At 48.2% G+C, this 16515-nt stretch overlaps 1 protein-coding gene across 2 annotated transcripts in view; it reads left to right on the top strand.

Annotated features, from left to right (window-relative positions):
* The window catches only part of LOC129181272 (polypeptide N-acetylgalactosaminyltransferase 18-like), a 40661-nt gene that overhangs the window by 19577 nt on the left and 4569 nt on the right, over positions 1-16515 (top strand). Inside the window, exons 9-11 of one of the 2 annotated variants that reach the window (XR_008570408.1) lie at positions 2186-2281; positions 12439-12603; positions 15408-16053. Coding sequence is in view for 1 of the 2 variants with exons in the window: in XM_054776238.1 (XP_054632213.1) it covers positions 2186-2281; positions 12439-12603 (261 nt within the window). In the remaining variant the exon portion in view is untranslated. The remainder of the gene's footprint in view (positions 1-2185; positions 2282-12438; positions 12604-15407; positions 16054-16515) is intronic. The other variant, XM_054776238.1, reaches the window with a different exon arrangement.

Genomic DNA, 16515 nt, shown 5'->3' with positions numbered 1-16515 from the left:
GCTAATAGCTTATCATCTAGGGAGTGAACTTCTTTGGGATTAGATAACCTAATAGTAGCTAAGCTGTGTTTCTTGGCAAAGTCTGCATCCAAAAAATTGTCGTCGGCGCCCGAGTCAACGAGCGCAACCACGGAAATGTTTATTCCTTGCCCCGTTATAGTCCCAGCCAATTGGAGTCGACGTTGGCCCGAGGGAGCTGTCTTATTGGACGGCTTCCTCGCCGCATACTCACAGATAGGTGGTTTGGATCGATCCCCCCCCCGAGGGTCGATCCTGCGGTGATACCGGCATGTCGGGGCTCTCCGAACCCGCGGGCGATCCGGAACGGCGTCTGGGTCTGTCTGGACACCTCGACAGTTGGTGGTTGTTTCCAGCACAATACAGGCACAGGTGCAAGCGCCGCCGGCGGGAACGTTCAGCCGATGAAAGGCGTCGTCCCCCAAGCTGCATGGGTTCGTCGGTAGAGGAGGAGTCCCAACCCGAATCCGAGGTGCTGTGGGAGTGTCCTCTGGGAGGCGGGGTCCTGGTTCGGCGAGGCGTGGGTGCAGTTGCTCCGCCGTGATTGGTCCGTTCCCGGTGTGCGCAGTCCCTTTCCCTCAAACGGTCATCGAGGCGGATAGCGAGGTCGATTAGCTGATCGAGTGTGGTGGTATAATCCCGGACGGTGATCTCGTCCATAACACGGCTCTGAAGACCTTTGCGGAATATGCCGCAGAGGGCTGCATCATTAAAGCCACTCGCTGCCGCTAATACACGGAACTCCACCGAGAAGGTGGCGACAGACTGGTTGCCTTGTCTGAGGTCTAGAAGGCGGCTGCCAGCCTCACGGTCCCCGACGGGGTGCTCAAAAACTTTACGTAACTCGGCCAAAAAAATAGTCAAGGAGGTGCGTATCGCTGGGTTAGATTTACTTAAGGCGATAGCCCACGCTGCGGCCTTGTCCACTAATAAGCTCATGATAAACGCCACTTTGGCTGAGTCTGAGCCATATGTGCTAGGCTGTTGGTCGAATACCAGAGTGCATTGATGGATGAATTGTTCGCACGAAGCCTCATTACCTGAGAAGCGAGGTGGCGGTGGAATGTTGGGCTCTCTGTGTGAGGTAGGGGGAGAGCGTGAGGCCTGGGACTCGCGGGTAGCGGTTGATTCCGAGGCGGAACTGGCGCCTCCCGTGCCGCTGGTGGCGAGCACCTGTTCCATGCGTGAGTCCAACGACTGTAAGTTGGTGGACATGGCAGTGAGCGCCTCCATAATCTCTCGCAGGGAGCGCGAGTGTTCTCCCACGAGCGCACCCTGGTGCGAGAGAGCTGAGCGAAAATGGTCAATCTCCGCGGGGTCCATATCTTTGGCCAGATCGTTCTGTCAGGAACGGAGTGAGCCGCAGGTTGGAACCCAAGATGCGTGAGACGACGTGAGCTTGGAAGAAGTGTTTATTCGAAAAACTCAAAAGGAGAAAAAGGTACAACGCAGGCAAAAGTACAAACAAGGATCTAATAACTAAGGGGGACCCGGATGGCAGACGGGAAAAGGCAATATAACAAAAGGTGCTACCAAAAGAAATCAAGTAACAGAAAGCGCTGCCGAGTAATCAGGCAGGAAAAAGGCTAGCAGGATGCTTACGCTGCTGGAGTGTTACGAGTAGCTAGTAGCATGAAGTGGTAGCAGAGGAGCCTGGGTCGAGGAGTAGAAGTCAACGATCTGGCAACATCGTCTGGGGAGCTTGCATCTTAAAAGCAGCACAGGTAATGAGCCCCAGGTGTTGCCAATCATCTCCTCGTGTTGGTGTGCAGGGTGTACTGCAAAAAGAGCACAGGAGAGGGCAGTATCGCAGTACACAGCACACCACACCTCTAGACAAGAAATAACACCACTATAATCACCTTTACACTCCTATTATTCATTGTTTACAATACTTTGCTCAACTCCTATGCTGCAGGAACTCGAGACGGCCACAAGCTAGCAAGCCAGTGAGTTAGCAAGCTACATTTGTATTACCCAATAAAGTGGATAAGAACAGAGAAAATAAGACATATTAGGTATAAATAGGACAACAGATTCACACGTTAGCAGTTCCTTCTTGTTTTTTCTGGATAGCGCACTTCCTGCGCTGGCTATTATTGTCTCCTTCCTCATTAAGCAACATTTAATTATTTTTTACGCATTTCTCTAAATCTGAATCTTGCAGTTAAAGAACAGCCTCAGAGATGACCTGTGTTTGGACCAGGGACCTGACACGGACAACATTCCCGTCATGTGCATCTGTAGTGGTTTGACACCACAGGTGAGTGGACTGATATTTGTCTCGATTCTCCCGTCCAGGCAATAAACAGCAACAATTGTCTTCAATTGCAACAAAAACTAGAATAGCACTGTTGATGCCAATATACTGTAGAAAGTCTTGCTGTATTCATGAACAAAGCTCTTGGCAAATGTAATAACACGTTACAATGCAGTAGGTATTCCCTAGCGGAAATCTGTGAGTAATTGATTCATAGGTAAAAATGTCTGTTTTTGATACATGGCTCACTCCTCCCCCTCCAAACCCTTCTGCCATCATCATTCAAGAGATTCAAGATTCAAGAGAGTTTTATTGTCATGTGCATGGTAAAACAGCAGTTATAACATGCAATGAAAATCTTATTCTGTTCATTCTCCCACGAAAAGAAAGAAAACACAAGAAAGAATAAGAACATAAGAAACATAAACACATAAACATAAATACCAATAAATTAAGCAACAAAAACAGAAGAGACATTAATACAAATAAATAATACAAATAAATAAATAAAGTGCTATGAGTGTGTGCGTGTGTTGCGTTCGGCGTGTGTGAGTGCTTCGTTGAGAAGCCTGATGGCCTGTGGGTAAAAGCTGTTTGCCAGCCTTGTGGTCCTGGACTTCAAACTCCTGTAGCGTCTGCCTGACGGTAGGAGTGTGAATAATGAGTGTTGTGGATGTGTGCTGTCCTTGATGAGGTTGTGTGTTCTTCGTAGGACTCTAGTTTTATAAATGTCTTGCAGTGAGGGGAGGGCTGCCCCAACAATGTTCTGTGATGTCTTGATCACCCGCTGGAGTGCCTTCCTATCACGTGTTGTACAGTTACCGTACCAAACAGTGATGGAGGCGGTAAGGACACTTTCCATAGTGCATCTGTAGAAGCAACTCAGGATTGTGGTGGACATGCCAAATTTCCTCAGTCTTCTCAGGAAGTACAGTCTCCTTTGGGACTTCTTCATAATTTGTTGGGTGTTGTGAGACCAGGTGAGGTCCTCGCTGATGATCATCTCTTTAGTCTTATCTGTATTGAGAAGGAGATTGTTATCACGACACCAAGCTATGAGGTCCGCCACCTCTCTTCTGTATGATGTTTCAACACCACCAGTGATCAGTCCGATGACTGTAGTGTCATCCGCAAATTTAATGATGCTGGTGTTGTTCTGGGAGGCCACGCAATCGTAGGTGAAGAGCATGTAGAGGAGCTGACTCAGCACACACCCCTGTGGGGTCCCAGTGCTCACAATTTTTGAGCTGGATGTGCGATTGTGGACTCTGACTGACTGGGGTCTGCCTGTGAGAAAGTTAAACACCCAGTTACAGAGGGAGGGAGACAGGCCAAGTGTGAGGAGCTTATCTGTGAGTTTGTGGGGGCTGACTGTATTAAAAGCAGAGCTACAGTCTATAAATAGCATTCTGACGTATGTGTCCTGTAGGTGGCCCTGTAGGTGAGAAAGGGCTGTGTGGATGGCAATGTTGACTGCATCATCTGTGGACCGGTTCTGGCGATATGCAAACTGTAGAGCAGGGGTCACCAACGTTTTTCCTTGTGAGAGCTACTTTTACAAAATGAAAACGGCCAAGAGCTACTCATTTCTGTAACATTGATTTTCAGAGCTTATTTTAAACCCAAATAAACCCAGAACATTAACAAAATGCTGGTGCCCACAACTCACATTTTGTATTTCAGAATGCATTTCTTTCTACTGTTCTTTCATTATTAACTGAAAACCTGAATGAAAAGCAGGCTTGCGGGCACCTCATGTGGTCGTGGGGGGCTACCTGGTGCCCGCGGGCACCACGTTGGTGACCCCTGCTGTAGAGGGTCCACAGTTGCCGCCGGGATGCTCTTTTTGATGTGGGTCATGACTAATCTTTCAAAGCACTTCATAACAATAGGAGTGAGTGCTATAGGGCGATAGTCATTCAAGCAGGTCACGTTGCTCTTCTTGGGTACGGCACTATGGTGGTGGACTTAAAGCAGGTCGGTACAGATGCTTGTGCAAGCGACAGGTTAAATATGTCAGCAAGCACATCAGCTAGCTCTGATGAGCAAACCCGAAGTGCACGTCCTGAGATGTTGTCTGGGCCTGCTGCTTTTCGTGGGTTTGTTTTGTTCAGAACCCTGCGCACATCAGCTGATGTCACCATGAGAGGTGAGTCCTGTGTGCTCCCCAAGTCCAGCCACCCTCTGTGCTCATCAGGAGTTTGGGAGTCAAAGCGGGCATAGAACTCGTTCAGCTCATCAGGAAGTGTGGTATGGCTGGACGTGGCTACGCTACTCCGCTGTCGATAGTCTGTGATGTGCTGGAGCCCCGCCCACATGCGCCGAGGGTCTGAGGTGGAATAGTAGCCCTCCAGCTTCTGTCTGTACTGTCTTTTGGCCTCTCGTATGGACCTCCTCAGGTCATATCTGGCCTTTTTGTAGTCATCAGCGGTGCCCATGACAAATGCAGTCGAACGAGCACGTAGCTTAGCCCTTACATCACAGTTCATCCACTGTTTTTGGTTAGGGTATTTTCTGTAATACTTGGTGGTGGTAACAGTCTCTATGCATGTGCTAATGTAGCCAGTAACAGCAGAAGCATATTCATCCAAATCAACAGTACAATCTTCCCTACCCGCTGCAGTTTTAAACACATCCCAGTTTGTGCAGCCAAAGCAGTCCTGAAGTGCTTGATCAGTTTCTTCATTCCACACTTTAACTGCTGTACTTACAGGGGGAGCTTTTTTGAGAAGTTGTCTGTATGTTGGATAAAGGAATATAGAGATGTGGTCAGCCTTTCCAAAGTGCGGGCTTGGAACAGCCTTCAAAGCACCTTTCATGTTGCTGTAGACTTGGTCCAGGATGTTATTTTCCCTTGTGGGAAAGCTCACATGCTGGTAATATTTGGGGAGGACAGTCCTGAGGTTACAGTGGTTGAAATCGCCAGATATAATGAATACAGCGTCTGGGTGTTTGGTCTTGTGTTTATCAATGATGTCATGCAGGAGGCCTAGTGCGTTAGCAGTGTTAGCTCGTGGTGGAATGTAAACAGCAGTTAAATACACAGCGCTAAACTCACGAGGCAAATAAAAAGGTCTGCATTTCACCATCAGCAGCTCAATGTCCTGCGAGCAGTGCCTTTCCATCGTCTGTAAGTCTGTGCACCACCGTTTGTTTACGTAGACACAGACGCCGCCACCTCTGTGTTTACCAGACGCTAAAGTCCGATCTCCCCGGTAAGCAGCAAATGTTTCCAACTGGATCGCCGAGTCCGGTATATCCTCCGTCAGCCAGGTTTCTGTGAAGGTGAGGACACAGCATTCCCTGATCTCACGTTGAGCTGTAATCCTTGCTCTTAGTTCGTCCATCTTGTTTTCAAGAGAGCGGACGTTGGCTAGCAGCAGGCTTGGTAGCGGTGGCCTAGTCGCTCTAACTTTTAGCCTAGCATGCAGGCCGGCCCGCTTGCCTCGTTTACGCCTTGGATGCTTTGCTCGCCGGGTATTCAGCTCACCAGGCCCGCAGGCTGCTGCGTTCTCCTGGCACAGAAGAAAGGCAAAGTCTGAGAGGGTAAATGAAAGTTCATGGTGAACCCTGCCGATGTTCAAAAGTGTCTCTCTGTTGTAATGTACTGCGTGAGTGTGTTGAATGTCCAAAATGAACAATAAAATAGCAAAAAATAGAAAAACACCGGAGAGTGTCACAGAGACGTCTGCCACGGAGGGCGCCATCATGTTGATGTTCTCCTCCAATTTCGGATCAACATTTGCAATAAAAGTCCATCCATCCTCACTAGATCCTTGCAAGAACAAAATTTACGCAAAGAAAGTTGAATACTTGGACTTGTTTTGGAGACAACCGCAGATAATCATAGCAAGTCAGTGTGACATTCATGTGTATCTTGGCAGAAACACATATGTATGTATGTTAGTGCACAACTGCAACTAATATGAATCAAATCAAATGGAATACCGGACACAAAACATTTTATGAGTGCAATTACAGGCCAAATTTCCCTGACACTACTCACCACAGTGCAACCACAGCTAGAAATAGGAGCACAGCTCAAAACACTTTTTGACGGGTAGTTCAGAGGCAGTGAATTAATTTGTTTCTTCATTTTTGTGGAAGAACTGAAGTGTCGTGAAAAGAAGGACTGCTGCTAGTAAGCCATTACCCCTCCAAACAGCACAGAATAAGGCAGACTGCCAATAATAAAGCTTTCGCATTTAGTATGTGCTTCATTCAATCAAATGAAAGTTATTTTAGATCATAAAATGTTTTTCTGTGTCTCATATGTCTGATATTCTCTTGTGTGTACTATATTGGGTAATAGGAGTGTAAAAGGTGACTATAGGGGTGTTATGTCATGTCTAGAGGGCTCTAATAATGTTAAAAAGCATATTTAGAAGGTCATAAACGAGTGCTCTATGCCTTATATGTCTCATTTTGTCCTATTCTGTCTACCACAGTATATTGGGTAATAGACGTGCAAAGGTGACTATCGGGGTGTTTTTTCATGTCGAGAGGGCTCTAATAATGTTACAAATCGTAATGTCATGTCATGTCATGTAAACGGGGACTATAATGAATAGATCCCTAATCTCTGCTCTTAAAAGATGACATCTGCTGCTGGTGTCATTAAAATTAGAGTTTAAGCATCAGCCACTCCAAGTGATTCATGGGAAGGCACCAACATTCAGATTGTTTGGCAAATTCAACGTCTCAGACTCATTAAAAAAAAAAAAGCTGCAGCAATGAGCCACATTAAAATTTCACATTTCTATTCGCTATTCTTGCAGTTTATTCGTCTTTTAAGGTTAGAAGCAACCCTCACTCTCAGGCAGATATGGCTTTGAATACCTGATGAATTGCTGAATGTCAGCAAGAGATTGTGTTGCTCAATGTCTTTTTCAGCCTGCAGACACAGAAGGCTCTGCAGATGAAAATGAACGGGGAAAGACTTTTGAACGCATGAAAATTCACACACATTCATGCCATGGCAGTTTTTTTGTCTTATTTTCTCTTATTATGTTTAACTATATTGGATAGTATGAGTGTAAAGGTGTGATTTCTTGTCTCCAGGGTTTTTATAATGTTAAAAAGCGTATTTAGGCCCTTCTTATTTGGAGTTGGAAGACACTTTATAATGTGGGTCCAGATATTATACAATAAAAGCACAGCAGAAATTTTAACAAACAGAAATATTTCAAAACCAGTTAAGATTGGTAAAGGTTGCCGACAGGGTTGTCCACTCTCCCCTCTATTATTTACCCTGGCAATTGAGCCCCTGGCCCTGGCAGTGCAATCACACCCTTTTGTGGTACTTTTTTCAAAAAGAAAAAATTCCACGCCTGCTCTGCTGGATTTAATAAACTGCTTCGGAGGACTATCAAGATATAAAATCAACAAAACAAAATCTTCAATCTTTCTACTAAATGCAATGGAAGTATTGTATTGCTGTTTTGCTGTCTCTTCATCCATAGTGTTCCATGCCTATCTGAAACTGCCCAACAAAAAGCACTCTGTCAGAAGCGGGATTCAAACCCACACCTTCAGGGGAGACTGCGACCTGAACACTGCGCCTTAGACCACTCGCACATCCTGACTTCTGTTTAGCCACGGGCAGGAGCAGCTGAGAATGTGGTGACTCGGTACTAGTCAGTTTAGTTGTCATTGTTCATGACGGACAAAAGGAAGCAAATAAGCTAAATAGTTGACCAGTGTCATGGTTTCTCTCCAAGCTGACACACCAGGAAACACGAGCATGAGCCCCCGAGCACTTCGGCTGATAGGCGCCAAACTCTGTAAAAACTGGAAGAAAAAAAAACCACCAGAAAAAAGTGGAAAAATCAGCAGTAATTTTACAAGAATAAAGTCAAAGTAGTTGTACTCTAACAAGAAAGCCAGGAGCCAGGCCTGGAGGAGGGGCACGATGGTGAGCGTCTGGTGGCCGAGCCTATGCCCATGGGGCCCGGCCGGGCACAGCCCGAAGAGATGACATGGGTCCCCCCTCCAATGAGCTCACCACTCATGGGAGGGGCCAAAGGAGTCGGGTGCAGAGTCAGCTGGGTGGCAGCCGAAGGCAGGGACCTTGGCAGTCCGATCTTCAGCTACAGAAACTAGCTCTTGGGACATGGAATGTCACCTCTCTGGTAGGGAAAGAGCCTGAGCTGGAGCATGAGGTTGAGAAGTTCCGGCTAGATATAGTCGGACTCACCTCAACGCACAGCAAGGGCTCTGGAACCAGTTCTCTTGAGAGGGGTTGGACTTTGGTCCACTCTGGCGTTGCCAGCAGTGAGAGGCGACGGGCAGGGGTGGCAGTTCTTGTTGGGCCCCGGCTTGTGGCCTGCATGTTGGAGTTTAACCCGGTGAACGAGAGGGTAGTTTCCCTCCGCTTTCGAGTGAGGGGACGGGTCTTGACTGTAGTTTGTGCTCATGCACCAAACAGCAATTCAGAATACTCACCCTTTTTGGAGTCTCTAGAGAAAGTACTGGAGAGTGCTCCCTCAGGCGATTACCTTGTTCTGCTGGTGGACTTCAACGCTCACGTTGGCAGCGACAGTGAGACCTGGAGAGGCGTGATTGGGAGGAACAGCCCCCCTCATCTGAACCCGAGCGGTGCTTTGTTATTGGACTTCTGTGCTGTCACAGATTGTCAATAACACAATGTTCAAGCATAAGGGTGTCCACATGTGCACTTGGCACCAGGACACCCTAGGCCGCACTTCCATGATTGACTTTGTGGTCGTATCATCGGACTTGCGGCCAAATGTTTTGGACACTCGGGTGAAGAGAGGGGCGGAGCTGTCAACTGATCACCACCTGGTGGTAAGTTGCTCCGATGGTGGGGGAGGATGCCGGTCAGACCTGGCAGGCCCAAACGTATTGTGAGGGTCTGCTGGGAACGACTGCCAGAGTCCCCTGTCAGAAGGAGTTTCAACTCCCACCTCCGGGAGAGCGTCGACCATGTTTCGAGGGATGTGGCGAACATTGAGTCTGAATGGGCCATGTTCCGTGCCTCTATTGTTGAGGCAGCTGATCGGAGCTGTGGCCGTAAGGTGGTTGGTGCCTGTTGTGGCAATAATCACAGAACCTGTTGGTGGACACCAGTGGTGAGGGATGCTGTCAAGATGAAGAAGGAGTCCTATCGGGCCTTTTTTGGCTCATGGGACTCCGGAAGCAGCTGACAGGTATCGGCAGGCCAAGCGGTCTGCGGCTCTGGCAATTGCTGAGGCCAAAATTCGGACATGGGAGGAATTCGGAGAAGCCATGGAGAATGACTTCCGGACAGCTTTGAAGAGATTCTGGACCACCATTCAGCGTCTCAGGAGGAGGAAGCAGTGCACAGTCAACATGGTGTATGGTGGGGATGGTGTGCTGCTGACCTCCACTCGGGATGCTGTGGATTGGTGGAAAGAATACTTCCTCAATCCCACCAACACATCTTCCTATGAGGAGGCAGATCCTGTGGACTCCATGGTGGGCTCTCCTATCTCTGGGGCTGAGGTTGTCAAAAAACTCCTCAATGGCAGGGTTTCGGTGGTGGATGAGATCCACCCGGAGTTCTTTAAGGCCATGGATGCTGTAGGCATGTCTTGGTTGACACGACTCTGCAGCATCGCGTGGACATCAGGGGCAGTAACTCTGGATTGGCAGACCGGGGTGGTGGTCCTCCTTTTTAAGAAAGGGGACTGGAGAGTGTGTTCCAACTATCGTGACATCACACTCCTCAGCCTCCCTGGTAAGGTCTATTCAGGGGTTCTGGAGAGGAGGATCCGCTGGATAGTTGAATCTTGGATTCAGGAGGTTTTCGTCCTGGTCGTGGAACTGTGGACCAGCTCTACACTCTCGGCAGAGTCCTTGAGGGTGCACGGGAGTTTGTCCAACAAGTCGACATGTGTTTTGTGGACTTGGAGAAGGCATTCGATTGTGTTCCTCAAGGAATTCTGTATGAAGTACTCCGGGAGTATGGGGTATCGGAGCAGCTAATTCAGGCTGTTCGTTCCCTGTATGACCGGTGTCAGAGTTTGTTTCAAATTACCGGCAATAAGTCGGACCCGTTTCCAGTGAGGGTTGGACTCCGCCAGGGCTGCCCTTTGTCACCAATTCTGTTCTTTATCTTTATGGACAGAATTTCTAGACGCAGCCAGGGCGTTGAGGGGTTCAGGTTTGGTGGCTGTAGGATTGAGTCTCTGCTTTTTGCAGATGATGTGGTCCTGGTGGCTTCATCGAGCCGTGAACTTCAACTCTCACTGGATCGGTTTGCAACGGAGTGTGAAGTGGCTGGGATAAGAATCAGCACCTCCAAGTCCGAGTCCATGGTTCTCGCCCGGAAAAGGGTGGAATGCCATCTCCGGGTCGGGGATGAGATCCTGCCCCAAGTGGAGGAGTTTAGGTACCTTGGGGTCTTGTTCACGAGTGAGGGAAGGATGGAACGCAAGATCGACAAGCAAATTGGTGCGGCGTCTGCAGTGATGTGGACTCTACATCAGTCTGTTGTGGTGAAGAGAGAGCTAAGCCAAAAGGCAAAGCTCTCAATTTACCAGTCGATCTATGTTCCTACCCTCACCTATGGTCATGAACTTTGGTTAGTGACCAAAAGGACAAAATCGCAGGTACAAGCTGCCGAAATTAGTTTTCTCCGTAGGGTGGCTGGGCTCTCCCTTAGAGATAAGGTGAGAAGAACTGTCATCCGGGAGAGACTCGGAGTAGAACCACTACTCCTCCGCATTGAGAGGAGCCAGAGGAGGTGGCTTGGGCATCTGGTCAGGATGCCTCCCGGACGCCTCCATGGGGAGGTGTTCAGGGCAAGTCCGACCGGTAGAAGGCCTCGGGGAAGACCCAGGACTCTCACTGTGGTTTGCTGGAGTCCCAAAGCTTTAGAAATGGCTCTATAACCTTTTCCACACTGATAAATGTCAATTTATCTCAGTTATGTTACGGGTGGGGCAATCAGTTTTTTACAGAGCCATGTACGTTTGGATTTGTTTTCTCCCTTAATCATAACAAGTTTCACTTAAAAAGTGCATTTTGTGTTCAGTTGTGTTTTCATTGACTAATATTTCAATTAGTTTGATGATCTGAAACATTTAAGTGTGACAAACATGCAAAAAATAAATAAATAAATCTGGAAGGGCGCAAACACACCACTGTATATACTGTATGTTCTTAGCATATCGACAAGTCGAGGAAAAGGCTTCTTGAGACGTCATCTGTACTTCTGTGAAGAAGGTGTCGGACGTTTCGCTCCTCATCCGAAGAGCTTCGTCAGCGAACTAATAAGTGCTGGTAGCTTAGGCCTAAGCTACAAGGCCTAAGCTACCAGCACTTATTAGTTGTGAAAAAGTGGAACTTTTAGATATGATCAAAGAGGACAGATGTTATCCATCTGTGGCTCGCCATTATGGTGTGATTGAACCTACAATGCGGTACATCAAGAAAGAGGAAGCAAACATGCGCAAAACTGCTTCAATAGCCTTCAATATGGAAGCAAAACGTGTGGTAACTCCGCGTAATACGAGAATTGTGAAAATGGAAGCTGCATTGGCATTGTGGTTTGCTGATTGCAGGAAAAAGACAGTGAGTTTGGACACTAATATGATCAGGACAAAGGCAAAAGCTCTCTACGACCAAATCTTGCCCGATTACGACAATGAAGAGGCTGAACAAGGTGCTGATGAACCTCAAGCCAGTACGAGGAGTGATTCGCCTCCTCGAGTCTGCGAGTGAAGCTCAAGCCTCTACGAGTAAAGTGAGAGCCTCTCCTCCGCCACCAACACAAGCCTGTTCACCTCTCAGAAGGCTATGTTGATAGGTTGATAAATTAAGGGTTGAAGGAAATTCGTGTACTGTTGTAATCTTGGTCTCAAATATGCTAAGTATAAATACTGTACTGTACCTACTTTGCGGTTTTTCACCTTTTGCGGGAGGTTCTGGTCCCCATTAACCGCGAAAAACGAGGGATTACTGTATTTTACAAAAGTCATAATATTATGAGAAACAAACAAAACAATGAATAAAGTTGTATTTTTATCTTTTCCGCTTATTTTTAACATTACATTTTTCTCTTTCTTCAACAGGACGTAGGGTTCCACGGCCCCATGCAGAATCCTACTTTTTGCGAGTGTGTGTTTTTGTTGTTGTTCCTAATATCCCATTTCCCTTTCCCTGTTTGTGTTTAGAATGTGTACTACAGCAGCTCCCAGCAGCTTCACCTGGGGGCGCTGAGTCCAACCATGGACGACGACGACAATAAGTGTCTGGTGGACGTGAATAGCAAACCCAGACTGCTGGAATGCACGTATGCCGCTGCCAAGCACATGAAGCTCACCTGGACCTTCTCTTCGGTAAAAAGCACGCCTTGTTTCACCCTTTGTTCATTCATATTCCATCTAGTTAAGAAAATATCACATCAGGTTGAAATATTATGGGCAAAAAAAGTCAGAATATGAGAAACAAAAGAAATAATAAAGTCATGATATTAAGAGGAAAAAATATACATTTGAAATAATATAGGAATAAAAGTCAGAATATGAGAAATACAACGAATAATAAAGTTGAAATATTCTAAATAATATTGTGCTTGTCGTGCACACGGAGGGGGGGAGAGACGGGCTTATTGGGAGGAGGAAGTGTCGCAAATGAGAGCACTACACTGTTTAGTTATCACTGTCCATTTCATAGGAGCAGACCATATCACATGTTCAAAGATCCATCCATCCAGCCATTTTCTGTCCAGATTGCTTCCCGGTCCCCGACCACCTCCTCTAGTTCCACCGGGTGGACACGAACACGTTCCCGGGCTAGCTGTGAACATGTTTCAGCGTGTCCTACGTCTGCCTTGAGGCTGTCTCCCGGCTGGGAGGCGTCCGAGAGGAATCCATACTACATGCCCGAACCACCTCAACTGGCTCCTCTCCATGTGAAGGAGCAGCGGCCCTCCTCATGATGACCGAACTCTTCACCCTATCTCTTAGGGCTGAGTCCAGCCACCCTACGGAGGAAAGGAAATTTCAGCCGCTTGTATCCGCCATTTCGTTCTTTCGGGCACGACCCAAAACTTATGACCATAGTGGGAACATAGCTGGGGGGGTAAATTGAGAGCTTCGCCTTCCAGCTCAGCTCTCTCTTCACCACGACGGTCCGGTACAGCAACCGCATTACTGCAGACGCTGCGCCGATCCGCCTATCGACCTCACGCGCCAACCTTCCCTCACTTGTGAACAAGACTCCGAGATACTTGAACTCCTCCACCTGAGACAGGACCTCATTCCCAACCCAGAGGGAGCAATCCGCTTTGGAGGTGCTGAGTCTCATCCCAGAAGCTTCACACTCAGATGTAAACACTGCAGGTCACAGCCCGATGAGGACATCAGGACCACATCATCTGCAAATAGCAGAGACCAGATCCTAAGGCCCCTGAACTGTACTCCCTCTACGCTTTGGCTGCGCCTCGAAATTCTGTCCATGAAAATTATGAGCAGAATGGGTGACAAAGGGAAGTCTGGCAGAGGCCAACATTCACCGGAAACATGCTGGACTTACTGCTGGCTATGCCAACCAGGCTCCTGCTCCGGTTGTACACCAATCCAGTACTTCCAGACACACCCCTCACAGGACACCGCAAGGGACACGGTCCAGTGCCTTTTTCAAGTCCACAAAGCACATGTAGACCGGTTGGACAGTCCCTCAACATCCAACTCCCTGAGGAATTCAGGGCGAAACTCGTCCACCCCCAGAGCTTTGCCACTGGGGAGCGTTTAGACTACCCCAGATACCTCAGCCACGGTCCGCGTTCGTGTCCTCAGCTTGCTCTATGGAAGGTGTGGGAGCCATTTATGTTGCATTTGGGTTTAGTTCACCTGGTTTGTGTTAGGGTAATTGTGGAGTGTTATAATTGGTTGACCACTGGTGGGGGTATGGAGGTGTTGCATATATAGGTGTGGATGTGATGATGCATGGAATTAGGGTGATGGGAGCTCACACGGTTTTTATCGCTCACATGCACATCATTGCACCACTTTCACATCCTCCATATATTCAATCAGCCATAACACTTGCCATCTTGGACATATAATTCATCGTTTTTCCGTTGTATACAATAAACACAATATTAATTCCAACGTAATCATCCGTCTGGGCATTGCATTATTGGAGCGCGTTATTCCCTGTATTCCCCGCACCAAAAGCGAATAGGACAAGACGTAACTGTTGCTACAGAAGGTATGCCAGTTGTCTGAGAAGGGCCTTAAAGTATTCTATCCACTAACTGACTATATCCTCAGTCAAGGTCAAGCAGGCCCACGTGCACCCACTGTAACAGTGCGGACCGGGCACTGCTTCCCATTTGTGAGGCGTCGGAAGGTTTGTCAGAACCTCTTCGAAGCTGACCGAAAGTCATGCTCTATGTCCTCATCGAACTCCTCCCACGCCCAGGTTTTTGTCTTTACCACTGCCAAAGGCGCCTGCTGCTTGGCCTGCTGGTACCTATCAGCTGCTTCAGGAGTCCCACACGCCATCCATGCTCGATAGGACTCCTTCTTCAGCTTGACGCCAGCCCTGACCTCTGGTGTCCGCCATCAGGTTTGGGGCTTGCCGCCACGACTGGCACCGACCACCAGCTGCGGCCGCAGCTCCGATCAGCTGCCTCAACAATGGAGGCACAAAATAGGGCCCAGTCGAAGTCGATATCCTCGTCCTCCCCCGGAATGCAGGCGAAGCTCTGCCGGAGGTGAGAGTTGAAGACTCGACGAATGGGAGACTCTGCCAGACATTCCCAGCGCACCCTCACTACACGCTTTGACTTTAGCGCCCTCTGCTGTACAGTTGCCGAAAGTGCAATTCCTTTTTCACTTACCTGACTTCTGTGTGTCTTTATTTTCACACAGTGAAACGATCTCTATATACACTGAAGCTAACCTAAGCTTCCATTAAAACATTGCAGATGATGTAAAATACAACGTTCACACTGAAATTCACACTGAAGCAATGCAGCGTTATGTACAATAAATGGATAACTGATGCGCATGCGCAGAACGCCGCCCGCGTCACCGCTAAACCAACATTAGCTACCATTAAATCAAGGCTAAAGCTAAAATGCCCCGGCGATCTTTCACAGCAGCATTCAAACTCTCCATCTGCCGGTATGCAGAAGAGTTTGGGAACCGGGCAGCACGACGGCAGCACGGTGTGGACGAGTCAGTCATCCGGCGTTGGAGAGCGGACATCATCGGCAAGTTGACTGCAAATTTTTCTTACATGAATTCCATTGCAGATGAATTGATGGACGGCAGATTTCTCCTTTCTTCTTCTTTTTGAAATTGCTTAGTACCTTTACGCATGTTGATTTGAGATGAAAGAGTTGGCAAGCATTTATGAAGTAAAAAAAACATTTTCCCTGCCGTGAGCCTGAAAATGGGGATGCGGTTTATACACGGGTGCGGTTTATACACCGTGATTTACGGTAATCCAACTCCACCCACATGGGCCTTGAAGTCTCCCAGTAGAACTACAAAGTCACCAGCTGGGGTGCTCTCCAGCACCCCTCTGATGCACCCCAAGAAGGCTGGATCCTCTGAACTGCCAGAGTTCAGAGTAGGACCCTTTCCCCAACCCGAAGGCATAGGGAAATGACCCTCTCGTTCACCAGGGATGACTCCAACACAGAGGCACCGAGCCGGGGGGCTATTAATAAGCCCACACCAGCTTGCTGCCTGTCCCCTGCAGCAACTCCAGAGTAGAACAAGGTCCAGCACCTCTCGAGGAGTTTTGTTCCTGAACCCAAACTGTGGGTCGAGGTGAGTCCGACTATATCAAATCCGAATGTCTCAACCTCTCACACAACGTGGGCTCCATCCCCACCAGATAAGTAATATTCCATGTCCCAAGAACCAGATTTGGCTGCCCAAACCCAGGTCTCCCAGGTACCCACCCTCGGCCGCCTCCCAAAACACATAGCACCGGCCCTTATGCTTGCCCCCGCAGGTGGTGGGTCTACAGGGGGAGATCCTGTGTGGCGTCTTCGTGCTGGGCCCGGCCCGTTCAAAGATAGCATATCTTTATGTCTCATGATGGTCACAGCTTGCAGCGGGCACCCAACCACTTCCATGTCTCCTTTCACTTTTCTTTTCTCAGTCAGAAGCGCCTGCCTCACGCTTGTGGGTCATAACGAAGTAGACTAGAGGTATGGGCCATTATTTTGCTCCAAAAATAATATACAGCTAGAAATCCCCCAGTTTTTGCATGTTTAATGCCAGCGC

Source organism: Dunckerocampus dactyliophorus, chromosome 5, assembly GCF_027744805.1.
Source record: "Dunckerocampus dactyliophorus isolate RoL2022-P2 chromosome 5, RoL_Ddac_1.1, whole genome shotgun sequence".
Taxonomy (NCBI): Eukaryota; Metazoa; Chordata; class Actinopteri; order Syngnathiformes; family Syngnathidae; genus Dunckerocampus; species Dunckerocampus dactyliophorus.
The sequence above is the reverse complement of the archived record's forward strand: the minus strand, read 5'-3'. Positions and strand labels throughout refer to the sequence as shown.